The sequence below is a fragment of the Choloepus didactylus genome, chromosome 2 (assembly GCF_015220235.1).
Source record: "Choloepus didactylus isolate mChoDid1 chromosome 2, mChoDid1.pri, whole genome shotgun sequence".
Taxonomy (NCBI): Eukaryota; Metazoa; Chordata; class Mammalia; order Pilosa; family Megalonychidae; genus Choloepus; species Choloepus didactylus.
Window position 1 is genome coordinate 221009724 of NC_051308.1, and position 21796 is coordinate 221031519.

Consider the following 21796-nt stretch of genomic DNA (forward strand, 5'->3'; position numbering starts at 1 on the left):
ATATCTAAGTCAACTGGTTAGTAAGAAATAAAATCAAATGTTTTTAAGTGAAAAATGAAGTGTATAACATGTTTTCATCAAACCCACCTCCATACTTTCACACATCCTTACCTGTGTTTCTGCACTGCTTAATGAATGAAGATCCAAGGATGGGTCTGTTTTGAGCTCAGGTTCAGGAGCTGCAATTGGGGCCTTTAAAATAATCTCTTCATCAAGACTGGTTCCAAATTCTATTTCTTTCTGACCTCCTTCACCTTTCTCTTTAGTTGACACTACTTCTTTGCCTTCTTCCTCAGAGACCTGAGACTTGGGCCTTTTGAGAAATGAGGAGAACAGCCGTGACAGGCCCCTGCTTTCTGATGTCCGCTCCTTGTTCTTGGTCAAGTCTTCATGTGTAGGAGTGTCTCCATCTGATGTTTTCAGCTTCTGCTCACACTGACTATCTCCCTCAGCTGCTGTTTGAGAAGCCTCCTCTAGCTGAGTTTCCTGGTGGTCTACGTTTGTGGTTACCTCACCCTCTTCCTTCTGTTGTTGGTGCTGTGAATTTTCAGTATCGGCCACTAAACTCTTCTCTGTTGTCATGATGTTGCTATAAAAAAGAAGAGAAAGGTGGACTCATATAAGCAATACACCGAACTGTAGGCCAAACCTTAAATCAGATCAAGTGTGACAAAATTAATAAACTTAGGTATTTAATCACCAACAAACAGTACTCCACTCCATTAAACATAAGACTTTCCATTAAAGTACAAAAATATCTTAAATATACATCCTGAATAAATTATTAATACATTGAATCACCAAAGACATGCACATACAGAGATTACTTAAAATAGTATCCACTGAGGCCTCCTTATATGAAATACAACATATTTGAAATTCAATGCTCTGAACTGTATCTAGAAAATGCAATTTTATCCTTCCCAAAAAAGGACCTTTTTCATATACTATCCTTTGAGGGTATCATTATGAAAGTGTCAGATTTGCAGGAATTATTTTCTGCAAAATTCTCTACATCCCACGAGATGAGATTAAACATTTCCCCAACTCTTTGTTCTCTTTCTTTATATCTTTTAAAATGCAGACTTCTCTATTAAGAACAGCAAATGTAGAATCCTGATTTTTATAAGACTTGACAACTGCAATTGCAGGTAAAATAATCACAAAAAATTCTTTAGATCTTCATGTTACAACACCCAACTACAGCCTCTTTCAGAAATATCCAATTTTAAGTTCCTTAATACCTTTTTTCCTTCTGATAAATATGATTTTGAAAACTAAGCATTTTTAAGAGTAGGAAGTGGAACTATCACAAATACATCTCAGAGAAAAGTATTCAGGATGCAAATGTTGATTCATTAGTAGTAGAGAAGAAGGCAGTCTGTAGACCACATATAATTCAAACTTGTTGGTTTCCTAACCTCTTGATCTCAAAATCCCAGTATTATTAGTCAAACTTCACATAACAGCCACAGAGCATTGTCATGCCTAGTGTACTGAAGAATAACCAGCCTACAGAAGGTATTCTCTAAGTTAAATTTCTTCAAGTAAATTTATTTCAAATATTCATTTGAATGAATAAAGCATCTAGCACCTGTGCTGGTGCTAAGGCTACAATGGTAAACAAAACAGACAAGGTCTATGTTATCAAGGAGTTTACATTCTTGATTCAGCTTTAATCATTACAATGAAAGAAAAATTCAAGCAAAACTGTATTTAAAATACAAGCTAAACCTAGAATAATTGTGTGTAGATGGAACAAAGCAGTGTAAAGGGAAGAGAGTGAACATCTATTGAGCACTGTTTCTGTGCCAGGCATGCCAGGGGCATTATCTACATTATCTCAATTAAGCCTTTCAACAACCCTGAAAGGAACAAAGAATCACTAAATCTTATAGTTGAGGAAATTGAGACTCAGAAAGTAACTTAACTAAGATCACATTGCTAGTCAGAGGCAGATCACTACAAGTGGTGTTGAAATAAACAAAGACATATTTATAAAAGGAAAAGCCCTTATATAGGCGCTTATTGCCAATTTGCTCAAATTCTTTTATTTTAAGCATTAAAAATATTTATTTAGAGAAGTACGTTTTCTAGCCTCATTTGCTAAGTCATCAAAATTACTCTTAACTAATGAAATTTGTAATCAGTCTTTATAAATACTATACATTTACCAACCCATATTCATCCTTAATTTGTTACAACTGAGTAAGATGCACTTGTACTTAAAGAAAATCTGGATCCTGAACTACCAGTTATTCTAAAAGAGTAATGATTTGATTGGAGAGCACAATTTACTTCATACTTTCTTTGCAAAAAATAAATAGGAAACGCTAAGGATTTAGCACTATTTTCTATGGATTTGAGATATGGCTTCATCATTCACCTGGGTAAAAAGGAACAGACACCACTTCTATGTTAAAGTTTTCTTACATAAAATACTTAACTTAAATAAAAAAAATTTTTTTCTTACATAAAATACTAAGATCTCTCATAGTCTATAAGTAATTACAACACTTTTGCTTATGTTTTGGCAGATATGAAAATCACTTAAACTTCATTTCTAACAGCCTTTTATTTATATCCTTCAGTAAATAGAGTACTTATTCTTGTGTTTTACAATTTGTTTCTTAGTATTCCTATAATTCCTTTCATGTGAAAGAATGTCTTTAAGAAAGCAGCTGAATGAGTACCCTTCAGATGCTATTTTAAAAAAAAATAGATGTTAACAATCCATATGCTATGTTTATTTGTTAAACTTTAACTTGCATCGAATCAACTAACAATCTTGCTAAAATGTAGATTCTGGTTTGGCACATCTGGAATGGGACCTGGGATTCTGCATTTCAAACAAGCTCCCAGATGTTGCCAGTGCTGCTGATCCATCCACCATACTTAGAATAGCGAGGCATAAAAAAGAACCATAACAATCACTTCAGGAACATACCTCAAAATGCCTAAGAAACAAAGATGGCAAAAAGCTGCTTTTAGAAAATGGAATGTGAACAGTGAAAAATACTCTACCCAGTAAATGTTCAACAAATGTTTGCTGAATTATTGAAGCAAAGAACGCAACGTATTATTAAACATAAAAGCTGAACCATTAACATATTTTAGAACTCTTTTTTGTGTTTAATCAGACCTTGAAATTTTAACCACAATGCCAAGTTTCCCATGCAGCTGTGATACTTGTCAAGATTCAGTATTCTGGGTATCTCCATTGATACGATGTATTTGCCACATTTAGGAAGGAATGATCAAGCCATATGACCACAGAATTAGAGAATAATTAATCTATCCGTGCAGAAGCAATGCATTTTGCCACATAATTGGACGTATATGAAAAACAAGCTGGTCATAGGTAAAGACCAGATGAGAACAGAATATAAGGAACAGTATACAGAAAGTTGAAAAGAGCACACAAGCAGAAGAGCAAAATAATTCTATTGGAAAATACTGAAACCAACTTCAGGTAATAACATTAAATGCTAGAAAGCAAACAATCAAGAATCTAGACAATGCAGCATTCAGCAGAGATGCTGCAATTCAATCTACGCAAGAAAAAAAATAGATAAAAATGAACAACTAAGGAGACTTCTTCTACAATATTCTTTCCAGCCATGCTCATATACAGAGCAATACTGCTAGTAATAGCCACAAAAGCAAAAACAAAACAAAACACGTAACATAAAATGAAACCGAAAAACCACCAGATAGGTATCTCTGGTTAGTTCTGAGGCTGATTAGAATGAAACAAACAAAAAAATTAATAGCAAATAGAAAAAAATTCTATGAACCATATACTAAAACCTTAAATAAACTTGTTCTGGCAAATCTGTCACAGTTATACATTCAGCTAACTTCTTTACAATACAAATGATCAGATGGGTATCCAGAGGAAAAGATACAAAGAAGGCAAGCAGTAAAAACAGGAAAAATGTTCTACAAACAGACCCTTCTTGTGTAAATGATACTATTTTCATTCTGGATACAAAATCCAAAAGGAGGTATCTATTTACTTAATGTCAGAATGAGGGCTTTTAATTAAAAAAAAAGAAAATCAGCACAGCTCTGAAAGATAAATGATGCATTTCCATTCCATCCTAATCCTAATCCACCAAATCCTAAAAATCATGGCCCACTCTCCCCACCCTGGTATCAAAGATAATATCTGGATAATATCTTTCATCGTTTTTGTATTTCTAACAACAGAACAGTCTTTAAGGCTTGTTGGGGAAACTTTGTAAAAACTCTTTAGATTGTTAAACCAAGAAAATTTCCCTTATAATTTCCATTTGGGAATGAAGTATAATGATTTAATTATTGGCATTATTCTTCAAATTAGCTCACTGAACATCTATCAGTGTTTACTGGGTGCTAACCATGTATAAGGCTTTGGTTTTGCTCTCTGAGAGGGACCAAAAAGAATACAGCTCTTAAGGAGATAAGACATTTACACAAATAATTAAAAAACAAGGCAGTACTTGTCAAGGCCTCAGAGTGGTACCAACTAAGCATTACAGAAGAAGAAAATGAGAACTTTCAACTAGAGAGATCAAGAAGGGACTCATGAAAAATATGGTTTTTATGTTATGCTTTGATGGATGAGTATAAGATGTCAAACGAAAAGAGAAAAGGCATTAGTAAGAATATTGTAGCTATTCAGGGACTAGCAAGTAATCTAGGCTGTTTTAAGAAAAGGGCAAAACAAGTAAGTAGGAAGAGGTAAGGTTAGCACAGAGATACCATTTAAAATTAAATTCTAACTGAAATAATATTATAGCAGCTACCATTTATTAAGTACCTATTAAATGCCACATATTATGCTACATGATTTACCATATTATCCTACAAACATTCTGAGACACACATTCTCATTTTCCAGATAAACAGGTTTGGGGAGGTTAAAAATCATGCCTCAAATCACAAGGCTAAACCATGCTTAAAATAAACTTAATATACACCAATGTATTGATTCTATTGTAAATTCTTAGGCTAGTATCCGTCTCTGCAAAAGCTTAGTTCTGTAATTACTTCAGACATTACTAAACCACTATTCTCTGCTGAAGAAATCACTGTATCTATTGAGAATTTATGGGCAAGTTATTCAATCTGGTCAAGACCACCTTCCTTCCCACAAGTTTCAAGTTCCCCACCCATGTACATATTTCTCTTTACATACAGCATATGAGAAGACAGAATGGAGAGATGGGGAAAGGCAGGCTAAAGAGATTATAAAGGGACTTGAATATCATGCAAATAGTTTGGACTTTATCCTAAAGGCAGCGGAGAGTCTTTGAAGGTTTTTAAACCAGGAGGTGGATAAATAAAGTGGAGGAGGGAGAGGCTAGAGGCAGAGAGAGACTCAACAAATCACTGGGTAAATTCAGGTTATCAGTGAATATTCACAATGGGAATCCCTAGGGAAGCTGAAACCAATACTGGACAGAGACACTTGAAAAGCCTTGCAACCAAAGCTTTAAAACTATTGCCACCTTTAGTGTCTCTAGCTTATTCTCACCAGAATGCCTCTCATTAACCCATGCAGTTTCAAATCTGAGCCTGAAGGCATTTTTATAATACACCTCCTTGGCCCATTCTGATAAATGGCCTCAGAAAAGTGGTACAGCAATAGAACCAAAATAGAAAAGAGAAGAAAGATGGATATCTTCCAGGCATCTCAATACAACATGTCCAAAATTAAATTATTGATTCCCACCCTACCCCACACCTCTCTTTTTCCCACCTTAGAAAATGGCTCTATCACATCAATCCACTAGCTAAAACCAGAAACCTAAGTGTCATCCTTATCTCAGCCCTCTCCATTTCCATTCCCAATCAAATCCATCTGTTAGTCCTATCGAGTCCCACAGAGTCTACCTCCAAAATATATTTTGAATCAGTTCCCTTTTCTCAATCTCTACTGCTACTATGAGCAAGCCTCTTTCACTACTCACCTGAATTAAGGTCCTTGAATGATCTGGTTTTTGCCAACCTCACCAATTTCACCCTGTTCAGTCTTCCTACTAGCCTCTATATTTTAACCAAGTGCTTCCCTGGCTTAAAATATATATTTGTGCATGATAAGTCTGGCTTCTTCTTATCCTTCAAGTTTCAGCAGTGAATAATACCTCCTGGCAACATGAGCCATGACTCCTAGGGTTGAGCCTGGCCTTGGCATCATGTGATTGACAATGCCTTCTTGACCAAAAAGGGGAAAACACATGTAACAAAATAAGGTTCCAGTGGCTAAGAGATTTCAAATAGAGTCGAGAGGCAATTCTGGAGGTCACTATTTTGCAAGCTTCAGCCAGATATTACAAATTTCCACAGTATGCCAAGCTCCAACCAACACTACTCCTGAAAACCCTAAAGAATATTCTGGGCTCTAGCTGAGAATCTATAAAAGTTTCACTTATTAAGTTTATTTATCAAAAACTTAAAACCTCCAGATTGTCCCTATACCAGATGAGCCCTGAAAACCAGAGGTACCAGTCTCTCCAAGATCATCAACCAGTTGCATTCCCTTACCCCATAATGTCAACACCCCTTTTCAATATGAAGAAGTTAGAATGGTTACTGCCCAAATATCCCTGAAGATTGAGAGAACGATCAAATGAGTGGAAGGAGTTGTAACAGAGAAAACAGGATTTAACAAATGATTATGACTACTGAATCACTATATATATTTTTTAGTATCTAATATATTAGAACAGCTAGAAGGAAATACCTGAAATTGTGTAACTGTAACCCATACCATACTTTGCAATTTGCTCTATAACCACTTGCTAAATTGTATTTTGAAATTTATCACTCTTCTGCATGTTCTATTTCACAATAAAAAAATTTTTTTAAAAAAAGACCTTCCTTGACTGCATTTATATCTACATGTCTCCCTAATAAACCCTTCTCCATCTCTCTCCCAGAACCTATTTATTTTCTTCATAGAATTTCTCTCAATGTATAAGAATATTCTTGCTGTTTACCTATTTAATACCTGTCCTCTCCACTCCACCACCACCACCATTACACTGTAATATACATGACAGAAGGGCTGCTTTCCATTCCAGAGCATACCTATCACCTAGCATAGAACCCAACACATTTTAGCTACACAATAAATATTTGTTCTGTAAATGAATAAATATGAGGAAAAAAGAATGCACTTAGGTTTAACAATAGCAATCATACATGTATAGGATGGAGGTTATCGAATTTGACAATGGTTCACAAAAATAAGGATCTTAGGTCTTGATTGAACATGACCCAACAGAGATAAAATTGCAGTTCTAGATTTACAGTGACCAGAGGATTCCTTTGGCTCTTCAACATATATTTCCTGAGATGTTCCTATGTTTCAAGAACTATGGTAAGTTGTAGCTACAATTGTTGAGAAAGACAAACATACTCCCTGACTTTCTGGACTTATAGTCCCCATTCAGATGATCATGGAAAGTAACAATCCCTCAGTTCTCAGTATTTATCATACATTTAGTTCTGGGAACTTTATTTTAAAGGTTCCAGAATCTGTCCAAAGAAGAGAGATGACGATGGAATTTGAAACAGTGTCATAAGATAAATAGTTGAAGGATGTTGGTATGCTTAGCTTAGAAAAAGAGAATACAAAACAGGGCTCTGATTGTTACCCTCATAAATTTCAAGAGCTGCCAAATTCTATGTTACTCCTGAGCAGAACTCAGATTAGTCCGTGGAAATTATAAAGACACAGCTTTCATCTAAATGAAGTAAATGAAGAACTTTCTAATAATCTTAGATATCCAGTAATTAAATAGGTTGCCTTAAGAAGAGTAAGTTTATCATCACTGGAAATATTCACTCAAAGCTGAATGACTATATATGTCAGGGATACAAGAGAAAGGATTTTTCCATTGAGTGAGTTCTTACATTAACTGACCTTTAAGGTCCCATCCAAGGGAAGGGGGAAAAAAAAAGAGGGCATTAGAATAGTGATACAAATGGATTTTTTTTTAAAAGCTGTATTAGAGAGTTAACGTTACCATTAGGGTTAGAAGAGGATGGGGAGAAAAGAGAAAAATAAAGGATAGAAGGCCACTTTTACTTCTCTTTTTCAGACAAAAGAATCCAGTTGCATTCTTCCAGACAGAAAGAAAAAATGTTCAAATACTGGTTTCAAAAACATGCAAGACAGTTGTTTCCCAATAAATATCAATCCTCCCTGAAACCACAAGAAACTATCTTTCCTTTATAATTCTACTTAAATACACTAATAAGCACTTCTAGAAAAATAGGATAACCATTCTCCCTCCACTCTCCCAAAATTATTTGGACTTCAAAATAATTTTTATGTAGACTTCTGAAGAATACTTGAGATTCTGTGTGAATCAGAAACATCACTCAACATGAACACAGTTTTCAACAACTTGGGTTTTAATTTAAGTCATTTCTATGGTGACTAAAACCATTGAATCAACTCATTCAAAGATACTTTTAAATAAACAAACTCTTACTCATTTCATTCTAAGAAGGCCATAAAACATTCTTTACTTCTCTATAGAATTCAAACTTGTACTTAGAAGCTGTCAAGACACATTCTACCAGGTATACCACATGGACCCTCACAGAATATACAACCCCCACGTTCACTAGTCATAAGTGAGGAAGATGTGAAACCAAAAAAAATTTTTTCCATAGAACTGAGTTTTACTGTAAAGTGCCAAAATGTGTTATTTTAGCCATTCTGGATGCAAATATTTCTAAAATGGATTACATGCTTGTTTCAGTTTTTAAATCTATAGAATATAATTAAACCTTTATTGATTTAGTCATCATTCTGAACTTCATTTACTATTCAGTGTTGATGTACTCAAGGGCTACTGAGGTCTGCAGGGATGTTTAGCTCTGCCAGAAAGATACCTGAACACTGTGCTTTTTTATTTCTTACATCTGCCTTAGTTTTTCTTTCTTCCTTATGTGCAGTATTAAGTCTCATTTCTTGCTGATGTCAAGGTGGCCTGCCAACAAGTAGCCTCCAATATCTCTTCTAATCTGCTATTTGCTAATCTACTATTGACTAGGAAGTCAAATAGCCATGTGTGTTAAAATTATATTTAAAATAAGAGTGAGTGCTAAGGAAGACAAGAATAATGTTTCATACTATTGGAATAAATTTAACACATGGATTTAATGAAATCTATTTTAGCTCTTCAAATACACATTAGCCTACTTTGAGGTTCCTATTATATTGTGATTAGTTGAGGCTATTAGATAAGTAATAAAGCACACCAATATAACAACCAATGTCTTTCTTTACAAGTAGAGATCAGAAATTTTTAATGCTGTTATTTATAAGTGTTGTATCCATATAAACTGTTCTGTAAGACATAAAACAAAGTATTAGTTTAGCCTGAAAATGTAACAAAAAGAGAGGAGAACCACACAGAAAATGCTTAATAGCATCAAAAATCTCAAAGTCAATACAAACAAAATGTGGAAAGTTCTACTACAAAGGGATTACAACTAAAATTATGGACCTTTTCTTAATCTCTTATTTTTCTTTTATCTTAGAGCCAATTCAACCTAACAATGTTTATTAAACAACTTCTAAACTCAAGAAATTCCCTAAGATTTATTATATTGGTAAATTTCACTTTAAGAAACTACAGCAAGTTAACTGAATGCCAAAAGTCATCTGACTAGAATACAAGTATAAACATAAATTGGATCATGGCCTGTTTTAACAGATACTCTGGAGACTGGAACAGATGCAGTGGTTGTCTTCTACCATTGTTCAATGTGAAAAATATACTATAGACTATGCAGTCAGACATACAATGCTTTCTTATGAATTTTAACAATGGCACAGAGACAAGACTTGGAAAAGGTGGAGTATTCCAAACAACCTGCTATTTGCAAAAAGCATTCAATAAAAGTACTGACTAAGCTTGTGACAATTTTCTTTCTCAAAAGGGAAGAGCCCTACTATTGTGGACTTAATTCTGAGCAATGGAGAATAATTAGTCGGTGACATGAACATGACAGAAAACTTGGCAGAAAATAACAATTTCACAAAGTTTTATGTTGAGAAAAGAGGTAAGTCATAATCAAATATGCAAACTTATTATAAGTAAATTTTAAACAATTAAAAAAAAAAAAAAGAAAGATATGATTGCATGACCAAGGATTATTTAAGAATACAAAACTCATAAGGATAGGCAATTGTAGAAAGTGAAGTTCATTCAATTTACATTTCACAGATAGATATTAAATGCCAGGTACTTTTCTAGGCCCTGGAGATATGACAATGAAATTTTCTCTATAGAATAAGGAAATTTTTAAAACCATAGGGAAATTATTAAAGACACTGTCATGAATAGCAGAGAGATTATGGGAACATATGTACAGAATGATGTTTTTAAAAACAGCACTGCAAAGGAATGCCTACAGGTGAATAATAGAAGATGGCAGACTGGTGAGCTGTAAGTTTTAGTTACTCCTCCAGGAAAGTAGGTAAAAAGCCAGGAACTGCGTGGACTGGACACCACAGAGCAATCTGACTTTGGGCATACTTCATACAACACTCATGAAAATGTCGAACTGCTGAGATCAGCGAAATCTGTAAGTTTTTACGGCCAGGGGACCCGCGCCCCTCCCTGCCAGGCTCAGTCCCGTGGGAGGAGGGGCTGCCAGCTCCGGGAAGGAGAAGGGAGAACTGCAGTGGTAGCCCTTCTCAGAAACTCATTCTACTGATTCATACTCCAACCATAGATAGACTGAGACCAGACACCAGAGAATCTGAGAGCTGCCAGCCCAGCAGAGAGGAGACAGGCATAGAAAAAAAAAAATAACGCGAAAAACTCCAAAATAAAAGCAGAGGATTTTTGGAGTTCTGGTGAACACAGAAAGGGGAAGGGCGGAGCTCAGGCCTTGAGGCGCATATGCAAATCCCGAAGAAAAGCTGATCTCTCTGCCCTGTGGACCTTTCCTTAATGGCCCTGGCTGCTTTGTGTATTAGCATTTCAATAACCCATTAGATCTCTGAGGAAGGCCCTTTTTTTTTTTTTTAATCCTTTTTTCTTTTTCTAAAACAATTACTCTAAGAAGCCCAATACAGAAAGCTTCAAAGAATTGCAATTTGGGCATGTCAAGTCAAGAGCAGAACTAAGAGAGCTCTGAGACAAAACGCAATAATCCACTGGCTGAGAAAATTCACTAAACACCACAACTTCCCAAGAAAAGGGGGGTGTCTGCTCACAGCCACCATCCTGGTGGACAGGAAACACTCCTGCCCATCGCCAGCCCCATAGCCCAGAGCTGCCCCAGACAACCCAGTGTGACGGAAGTGCTTCAAATAACAGGCACACACCACAAAACTGGGCGTGGACATTAGCCTTCCCTGCAACCTCAGCTGATTGTCCCAGAGTTGGGAAGGTGGAGCAGTGTGAATTAACAAAGCCCCATTCAGCCATCATTTCAGCAGACTGGGAGCCTCCCTACACAGCCCAGCAGCCCAGAACTGCCCTGGGGGGACGGCACTCACCTGTGACATAGCACAGTCATCCCTCAACAGAGGACCCGGGGTGCACAGCCTGGAAGAGGGGCCCACTTGCAAGTCTCAGGAGCCATACGCCAATACCAAAGACTTGTGGGTCAGTGGCAGAGACAAACTGTGGCAGGACTGAACTGAAGGATTAGACTATGGCAGCAGCTTTAAAACTCTAGGATCATCAGAGAGATTTGATTGTTAGGGCCACCCCCCCTCCCCGACTGCCCAGAAACATGCCCCACATACAGGGCAGGCAACACCAACTACACACGCAAGCTTGGTACACCAATTGGGCCCCACAAGACTCACTCCCCCACTCACCAAAAAGGCTAAGCAGGGGAGAACTGGCTTGTGGAGAACAGGTGGCTCGTGGACGCCACCTGCTGGTTAGTTAGAGAAAGTACTCCACAAAGCTGTAGATCTGATAAATTAGAGATAAGGACTTCAATACGTCTACAAACCCTAAAAGAACCCTATCAAGTTCAGCAAATGCCACGAGGCCAAAAACAACAGAAAATTATAAAGCATATGAAAAAACCAGATGATATGGATAACCCAAGCCCAAGCACCCAAATCAAAAGACCAGAAGAGACACAACACCTAGAGCAGCTACTCAAAGAACTAAAGATGAACAATGAGACCACAGTACGGGATATGAAGGAAATCAAGAAGACTCTAGAAGAGCATAAAGAAGACATTGCAAGACTAAATAAAAAAATGGATGATCTTATGGAAATTAAAGAAACTGTTGACCAAATTAAAAAGATTCTGGACACTCACAGTACAAGACTAGAGGAAGTTGAACAACGAATCAGTGACCTGGAAGATGACAGAATGGAAAATGAAAGCATAAAAGAAAGAATGGGGAAAAAAATTGAAAAAATCGAAATGGACCTCAGGGATATGATAGATAATATGAAACGTCCGAATATAAGACTCATTGGTGTCCCAGAAGGGGAAGAAAAGGGTAAAGGTCTAGGAAGAGTATTCAAAGAAATTGTTGGGGAAAACTTCCCAAATCTTCAAAACAACATAAATACACAAATCATAAATGCTCAGCGAACTCCAAATAGAATAAACCCAAATAAACCCACTCCGAGACATATACTGATCATACTGTCAAACACAGAAGAGAAGGAGCAAGTTCTGAAAGCAGCAAGAGAAAAGCAATTCACCACATACAAAGGAAACAGCATAAGACTAAGTAGTGACTACTCAGCAGCCACCATGGAGGCAAGAAGGCAGTGGCACGATATATTTAAAATTCTGAGTGAGAAAAATTTCCAGCCAAGAATACTTTATCCAGCAAAGCTCTCCTTCAAATTTGAGGGAGAGCTTAAATTTTTCACAGACAAACAAATGCTGAGAGAATTTGCTAACAAGAGACCTGCCCTACTGGAGATACTCAAGGGAGCCCTACAGACAGAGAAACAAAGACAGGACAGAGAGACTTGGAGAAAGGTTCAGTACTAAAGAGATTCGGTATGGGTACAATAAAGGATATTAATAGACAGAGGGGAAAAATATGGCAAACATAAACCAAAGGATAAGATGGCCGATTCAAGAAATGCCTTCACGGTTTTAACGTTGAATGTAAATGGATTAAACTCCCCAATTAAAAGATATAGATTCGCAGAATGGATCAAAAAAAATGAACCATCAATATGTTGCATACAAGAGACTCATCTCAGACACAGGGACACAAAGAAACTGAAAGTGAAAGGATGGAAAAAAATATTTCATGCAAGCTACAGCCAAAAGAAAGCAGGTGTAGCAATATTAATCTCAGATAAAATAGACTTCAAATGCAGGGATGTTTTGAGAGACAAAGAAGGCCACTACATACTAATAAAAGGGGCAATTCAGCAAGAAGAAATAACAATCGTAAATGTCTATGCACCCAATCAAGGTGCCACAAAATACATGAGAGAAACACTGGAAAAACTAAAGGAAGCAATTGATGTTTCCACAATAATTGTGGGAGACTTCAACACATCACTCTCTCCTATAGATAGATCAACCAGACAGAAGACCAATAAGGAAATTGAAAACCTAAACAATCTGATAAATGAATTAGATTTAACAGATATATACAGGACATTACATCCCAAATCACCAGGATACACATACTTTTCTAGTGCTCATGGAACTTTCTCCAGAATAGATCATATGCTGGGACATAAAACAAGCCTCAATAAATTTAAAAAGATTGAAATTATTCAAAGCACATTCTCTGACCACAATGGAATACAATTAGAACTCAATAACCATCAGAGACTTAGAAAATTCACAAATACCTGGAGGTTAAACAACACACTCCTAAACAATCAGTGGGTTAAAGAAGAAATAGCAAGAGAAATTGCTAAATATATAGAGACGAATGAAAATGAGAACACAACATACCAAAACCTATGGGATGCAGCAAAAGCAGTGCTAAGGGGGAAATTTATAGCACTAAACGCATATATTAAAAAGGAAGAAAGAGACAAAATCAAAGAACTAATGGATCAACTGAAGAAGCTAGAAAATGAACAGCAAACCAATCCTAAACCAAGTACAAGAAAAGAAATAACAAGGATTAAAGCAGAAATAAATGACATAGAGAACAAAAAAACAATAGAGAGGATAAATATCACCAAAAGTTGGTTCTTTGAGAAGATCAACAAGATTGACAAGCCCCTAGCTAGACTGACAAAATCAAAAAGAGAGAAGACCCATATAAACAAAATAATGAATGAAAAAGGTGACATAACTGCAGATCCTGAAGAAATTAACAAAATTATAAGAGGATATTATGAACAACTGTATGGCAACAAACTGGATAATGTAGAAGAAATGGACAATTTCCTGGAAACATATGAACAACCTAGACTGACCAGAGAAGAAATAGAAGACCTCAACCAACCCATCACAAGCAAAGAGATCCAATCAGTCATCAAAAATCTTCCCACAAATAAATGCCCAGGGCCAGATGGCTTCACAGGGGAATTCTATCAAACTTTCCAGAAAGAACTGACACCAATCTTACTCAAACTCTTTCAAAACATTGAAGAAAATGGAACACTACCTAACTCATTTTATGAAGCTAACATCAATCTAATACCAAAACCAGGCAAAGATGCTACAAAAAAGGAAAACTACCGGCCAATCTCCCTGATGAATATAGATGCAAAAATCCTCAACAAAATACTTGCAAATCGAATCCAAAGACACATTAAAAAAATCATACACCATGACCAAGTGGGGTTCATTCCAGGCATGCAAGGATGGTTCAACATAAGAAAAACAATCAATGTATTACAACACATTAAAAACTCGAAAGGGAAAAATCAATTGATCATCTCAATAGATGCTGAAAAAGCATTTGACAAAATCCAACATCCCTTTTTGATAAAAACACTTCAAAAGGTAGGAATTGAAGGAAACTTCCTCAACATGATAAAGAGCATATATGAAAAACCCACAGCCAGCATAGTACTCAATGGTGAGAGACTGAAAACCTTCCCTCTAAGATCAGGAACAAGACAAGGATGCCCGCTGTCACCACTGTTATTCAACATTGTGCTGGAAGTGCTAGCCAGGGCAATCCGGCAAGACAAAGAAATAAAAGGCATCCAAATTGGAAAGGAAGAAGTAAAACTGTCATTGTTTGCAGATGATATGATCTTATATCTAGAAAACCCTGAGAAATCAACGATACACCTACTAGAGCTAATAAACAAATTTAGCAAAGTAGCGGGATACAAGATTAATGCACATAAGTCAGTAATGTTTCTATATGCTAGAAATGAACAAACTGAAGAGACACTCAAGAAAAAGATACCATTTTCAATAGCAACTAAAAAAATCAAGTACCTAGGAATAAACTTAACCAAAGATGTAAAAGACCTATACAAAGAAAACTACATAACTCTACTAAAAGAAATAGAAGGGGACCTTAAAAGATGGAAAAATATTCCATGTTCATGGATAGGAAGGCTAAATGTCATTAAGATGTCAATTCTATCCAAACTCATCTACAGATTCAATGCAATCCCAATCAAAATTCCAACAACCTACTTTGCAGACTTGGAAAAGCTAGTTATCAAATTTATTTGGAAAGGGAAGATGCCTCGAATTGCTAAAGACACTCTAAAAAAGAAAAACGAAGTGGGAGGACTTACACTCCCTGACTTTGAAGCTTATTATAAAGCCACAGTTGCCAAAACAGCATGGTACTGGCACAAAGATAGACATATAGATCAATGGAATCGAACTGAGAATTCAGAGATAGACCCTCAGATCTATGGCCGACTGATCTTTTTTTTTTTTTTTTTTTTTTTTTTTAATCATCATTTTATTGAGATATATTCACATACCACGCAGTCATACAAAACAAATTGTACTTTCGATTGTTTACAGTACCATTACATAGTTGTACATTCATCACCTAAATCAATCCCTGACACCTTCATTAGCACACACACAAAAATAACAAGAATAATAATTAGAGTGAAAAAGAGCAACTGAAGTAAAAAAGAACACTAGGTACCTTTGTCTGTTTGTTTGCTTCCCCTACTTTTCTACACATCCATCCATAAACTAGACAAAGTGGAGTTTGGTCCTTATGGCATTCCCAATCCCACTGTCACCCCTCATAAGCTACATTTTTATACAACTGTCTTCAAGATTCATGGGTTCTGGGTTGTAGTTTAATAGTTTCAGGTATCCACCACCAGCTACCCCAATTCTTTAGAACCTAAAAAAGGTTGTCTAAAGTGTGCGTAAGAGTGCCCACCAGAGTGATCTCTCGGCTCGTTTTGGAATCTCTCTGCCACTGAAGCTTATTTCATTTCCTTTCACATCCCCCTTTTGGTCAAGAAGATGTTCTCCATCCCACGATGCCGGGTCTACATTCCTCCCCGGGAGTCATATTCCACGTTGCCAGGGAGATTCACTTCCCTGGGTGTCTGATCCCACGTAGGGGGGAGGGCAGTGATTTCACCTTTCAAGTTGGCTTAGCCAGAGAGAGAGGGCCACATCTGAGCAACAAAGAGGCATTCAGGAGGAGACTCTTAGGCACAAATACAGGGAGGCCTAGCCTCTCCTTTGCAGCAACCGTCTTCCCAAGGGTAAAACTTATGGTAGAGGGCTCAACCCATCAAACCACCAGTCCCCTATGTGATAAGGCCCCCAAAGTCACTGAACTGAGCCATAATGGTCTTTTCAACAAATGGGGCTGGGAGAGTTGGATATCCATATCCAAAAGAATGAAAGAGGACCCCTACCTCACCCCCTACACAAAAATTAACTCAAAATGGACCAAAGATCTCAATATAAAAGAAAGTACCATAAAACTCCTAGAAGATAATGTAGGAAAACATCTTCAAGACCTTGTATTAGGCGGCCACTTCCTAGACTTTACACCCAAAGCACAAGCAACAAAAGAGAAAATAGATAAATGGGAACTCCTCAAGCTTAGAAGTTTCTGCACCTCAAAGGAATTTCTCAAAAAGGTAAAGAGGCAGCCAACTCAATGGGAAAAAATTTTTGGAAACCATGTATCTGACAAAAGACTGATATCTTGCATATACAAAGAAATCCTACAACTCAATGACAATAGTACAGACAGCCCAATTATAAAATGGGCAAAAGATATGAAAAGACAGTTCTCTGAAGAGGAAATACAAATGGCCAAGAAACACATGAAAAAATGTTCAGCTTCACTAGCTATTAGAGAGATGCAAATTAAGACCACAATGAGATACCATCTAACACCGGTTAGAATGGCTGCCATTAAACAAACAGGAAACTACAAATGCTGGAGGGGATGTGGAGAAATTGGAACTCTTATTCATTGTTGGTGGGACTGTATAATGGTTCAGCCACTCTGGAAGTCAGTCTGGCAGTTCCTTAGAAAACTAGATATAGAGCTACCATTCGATCCAGCGATTGCACTTCTCGGTATATACCCGGAAGATCGGAAAGCAGGGACACGAACAGATATCTGCACGCCAATGTTCATAGCAGCATTATTCACAATTGCCAAGAGATGGAAACAACCCAAATGTCCTTCAACAGATGAGTGGATAAATAAAATGTGGTATATACACACGATGGAATACTACGCGGCAGTAAGAAGGAACGATCTGGTGAAACATATGACAACATGGATGAACCTTGAAGACATAATGCTGAGTGAAATAAGCCAGGCACAAAAAGAGAAATATTATATGCTACCACTAATGTGAACTTTGAAAAATGTAAAACAAATGGTTTATAATGTAGAATGTAGGGGAACTAGCAATAGAGAGCAATTAAGGAAGGGGGAACAATAATCCAAGAAGAACAGATAAGCTATTTAACGTTCTGGGGATGCCCAGAAATGACTATGGTCTGTTAATTTCTGATGGATATAGTAGGAACAAGTTCACAGAAATGTTGCTATATTATGTAACTTTCTTGGGGTAAAGTAGGAACATGTTGGAAGTTAAGCAGTTATCTTAGGTTAGTTGTCTTTTTCTTACTCCCTTGCTATGGTCTCTTTGAAATGTTCTTTTATTGTATGTTTGTTTTCTTTTTAACTTTTTTTTTTTTTTCATACAGTTGATTTAAAAAAGAAGGGAAATTTAAAAAAAAAAAGAAAAAGAAAAAAGAAAAACAAGGGAAAAAAAAAAAGATGTAGTGCCCCCTTGAGGAGCCTGTGGAGAATGCAGGGGTATTCGCCTACCCCACCTCCATGGTTGCTAACATCACCACAGACATAGGGGACTGGTGGTTTGATGGGTTGAGCCCTCTACCATAAGTTTTACCCTTGGGAAGACGGTTGCTGCAAAGGAGAGGCTAGGCCTCCCTGTATTTGTGCCTAAGAGTCTCCTCCTGAATGCCTCTTTGTTGCTCAGATGTGGCCCTCTCTCTCTGGCTAAGCCAACTTGAAAGGTGAAATCACTGCCCTCCCCCCTATGTGGGATCAGACACCCAGGGGAGGGAATCTCCCTGGCAACGTGGAATATGACTCCCGGGGAGGAATGTAGACCCGGCATCGTGGGACGGAGAACATCTTCTTGACCAAAAGGGGGATGTGAAAGGAAATGAAATAAGCTTCAGTGGCAGAGAGATTCCAAAACGAGCCGAGAGATCACTCTGATGGGCACTCTTACGCACACTTTAGACAACCCTTTTTAGGTTCTAAAGAATTGGGGTAGCTGGTGGTGGATACCTGGAACTATCAAACTACAACCCAGAACCCATGAATCTCGAAGACAGTTGTATAAAAATGTAGCTTATGAGGGGTGACAATGGGATTGGGAAAGCCATAAGGACCAAACTCCACTTTGTCTAGTTTTGGATGGATGTGTAGAAAAGTAGGGGAAGGAAACAAACAGACAAAGGTACCCAGTGTTCTTTTTTACTTCAATTGCTCTTTTTCACTCTAATTATTATTCTTGTTATTTTTGTGTGTGTGCTAATGAAGGTGTCAGGGATTGATTTAGGTGATGAATGTACAACTATGTAATGGTACTGTAAACAATCGAAAGTACGATTTGTTTTGTATGACTGCGTGGTATGTGAATATATCTCAATAAAATGATGATTAAAAAAAAAAAAAGTGAATAATAAAGATGACTCTACTGACCATACAGATAAATACATGGATATATAATGATTCCAATAAAAAGATCTTATCATCAAAAAAAAAAAAAAAAAAAAAAAAAAGGAATGCCTACAAAAATAAGGGCCTAAGGCTAAGGCCAGTAAAGGATGGAGCTAAAAACCTACTGAAAATGGCAAAAAAATAAAGAGAGAGAGAGAGAGAGAGAGAGAGAGAGAGAGAGAGAGAGAGAGAGAGAGAGAGAGAGAGAGAGAGAGGAAGGGGGGGTAGAGAAAAGAATGAAGGAAAGCAAGAAAAACAGGAAACAGAGAGAAAGAAAGGAAGAAAGAAAGGCCCAAATTGCCTGTGTTCTTTCAAACCAGCAACCATAAAGACAGATTTACAACCAAAGATAGTTCAGACAAGTATAATTTTATATCTTAAAATGTGTTTAGATCTCCGGTCTCAGGGAAAAAAAAACATATTTCAATATTTAGAAGTAACTTGCAAAATTTGATCTCAGATTAACTAATACATCATGGGTTATTACCAAATTTGCAGCTAGTATGATTGAATCATAGTTCAAAAATCTCAAGCTGGAAAAATGGACCAAAACTGTTACCAAGCAAGGGCTCACTGCCCAATGTGCACAGAAATCAATGTAGTGACACCAGAATTTTGAGAAAAGAGAGTTTTATTACATGGCAGCCAAGTAAGGAGAAAGGAGAAAAGAAAAGCTCAAATCTGTCTTCCCAAGTCTAAAGAGTTTAGGGATTTTTTTTTTTTTTTTTATGAGATTTAACCAAGAGCAGGTGGAGTTATTACCGAGCAGTGTTACAAATCACTCAATTAAATGGAAATAGGCTAAAGTAACCATTACAAAAACAAGTATAAATCATTCTGTTAACAAAAGAGAGCAACTACAATATCATGTAAACGAAAGGAGATAGGCTAAAATAACTACAAAGACAAGTAAAGAAATGGAAACAAGCTAAAGCAATTGTGCTGGTTTGACGCTGTTAATGTACCCCAGAAAATGCCATGTTCTTTTAATCCATCCCTGTGGGAGCAGACCTATTGTGGATGGGACTTTTTGGTTGGGTTGTTTCCAACGATATGTGACACACCCAATTGAAGGTAGGTCTTAATCCTTCACTGAGCCCTTTATTAGAAGACAAAAAGCAGAAACACACACAGAGACAGAGAGAGAGAGAGAGAGAGAGAGAGAGAGAGAGAGAGAGAGCAAGAGAGAGAGGGAGAGAATGAGAATGAATGAAGACAGAAAAGCCCCAGAGAAGCAAAAAAGGACCCACAGAAACTGAAAGAGCCAGAATCTGACAGCAATGAATGCCAGGAGCTGGATTGGCAGATGCCGGTCATGTGCCTTCCCATGTGACAAAATAAATAAATCCCCATTGTTAAAAGTCAGTCCATTTCTGGTATATTACATTTCAGCAGCTTTAGCAAACCACAACAGTAACAATTACAAAAGCACGTAAAACTGCTACAGTCAGTTGCAAACCAACAAGGTAGAATTTAAAAGAAATGTAAGATTTCTGCATTGAGTTTTGAAAAAAAAAATTGCAAAGGAAAAAAAGTGAAAACAAATGTCCAATCAGAGAATAAATAAATTAAAAATAAATTTATAGAATGGAAACGTACCACAGTGAAAATGAATTAGAACTACACATATCAACATAGATGAGTCTCATCATATTCAATGAAAAAATTTATTTCATGTAATACTGTTTATATAAAATTGGAAAAATACAATACTATATATATGTATATATATAATGTAGTAATACATATGTAGCAGAAATAGAAAGAAATAAACATCTACAAAATTAGAACAGTGGTTACCTCTAGAGGAGAGGGAGAGAAATGAGATTGGGGAGGGTTACGTTAGGAATCCTCAAACTATATCAGAAATATTTGTAAACTGGATAATGTTTACCTTTTCTTATTTCTTAAATATTTTAAAAATATTTTTTAAAAGAACTATATAATTACATTATGGGAAAGACCTAACTTAGCAACATTATTTTTTAAAGCTTTTATGAGACAATAATGCAATGTAGAGTCTAAAACATTAGCATAATCCTAATAGAAGTATGGTATCTATATCACAGGAAATAACTGAGCCATTGTATTCTTTACCATTAGCCATAGGATATTGTTTCATTCTGAGCACTGCATTTTAAGCTAGTCATTAACAAAATAGTATAGCCAATGACCAGAATGATGAGGAGTCTAGAGACCATGACCTCAGCTAATCCATCAAAAGAACTGAGGATGCTGTTTTGTAGGAGGATAATAAGACTGAGGAAGAAACTATATAGTTGTCTAAACATAAAAATAGGGGTAATCTTTCTCTGTCATGCATGTAAATCCTGTATTTTTATATTTATCACGTTATACTGTTTTGTGATTGCTTGCTTAAAATGTTCTACAAAGGCAGCTACTACACCTGTCTTGTGAATGTTGGTCTCACTTTTCTTAAACGTATTAGGCATGCTCTTGACCAGGGCCTTTGTATTTGTTGTTCATTCAGCCTGGAAAGCTCTTTCCAAGATATTCTCAATGCTTGTTTCCTGTGAATCTGTACTCAAATATCACTTTCCCAGTAAGGCCTTCCTCAGCCACCCTACCTAAAATTGGAACCCACACCATAATGCTTTTCCCTTTCCTGCTTTAAATTT

The 21796-nt window shown here is 36.6% G+C and overlaps 1 protein-coding gene across 8 annotated transcripts in view; it reads right to left on the reverse strand.

The window, feature by feature from the left end:
* EPB41 (erythrocyte membrane protein band 4.1) overlaps nucleotides 1-21796 on the reverse strand; it is a 259035-nt gene that overhangs the window by 141778 nt on the left and 95461 nt on the right. For all 8 annotated transcript variants that reach the window (XM_037827956.1, XM_037827957.1, XM_037827958.1 and 5 more), the window contains exon 2: nucleotides 112-589. In XM_037827956.1, the coding sequence (XP_037683884.1) occupies nucleotides 112-589 (478 nt within the window). The remainder of the gene's footprint in view (nucleotides 1-111; nucleotides 590-21796) is intronic.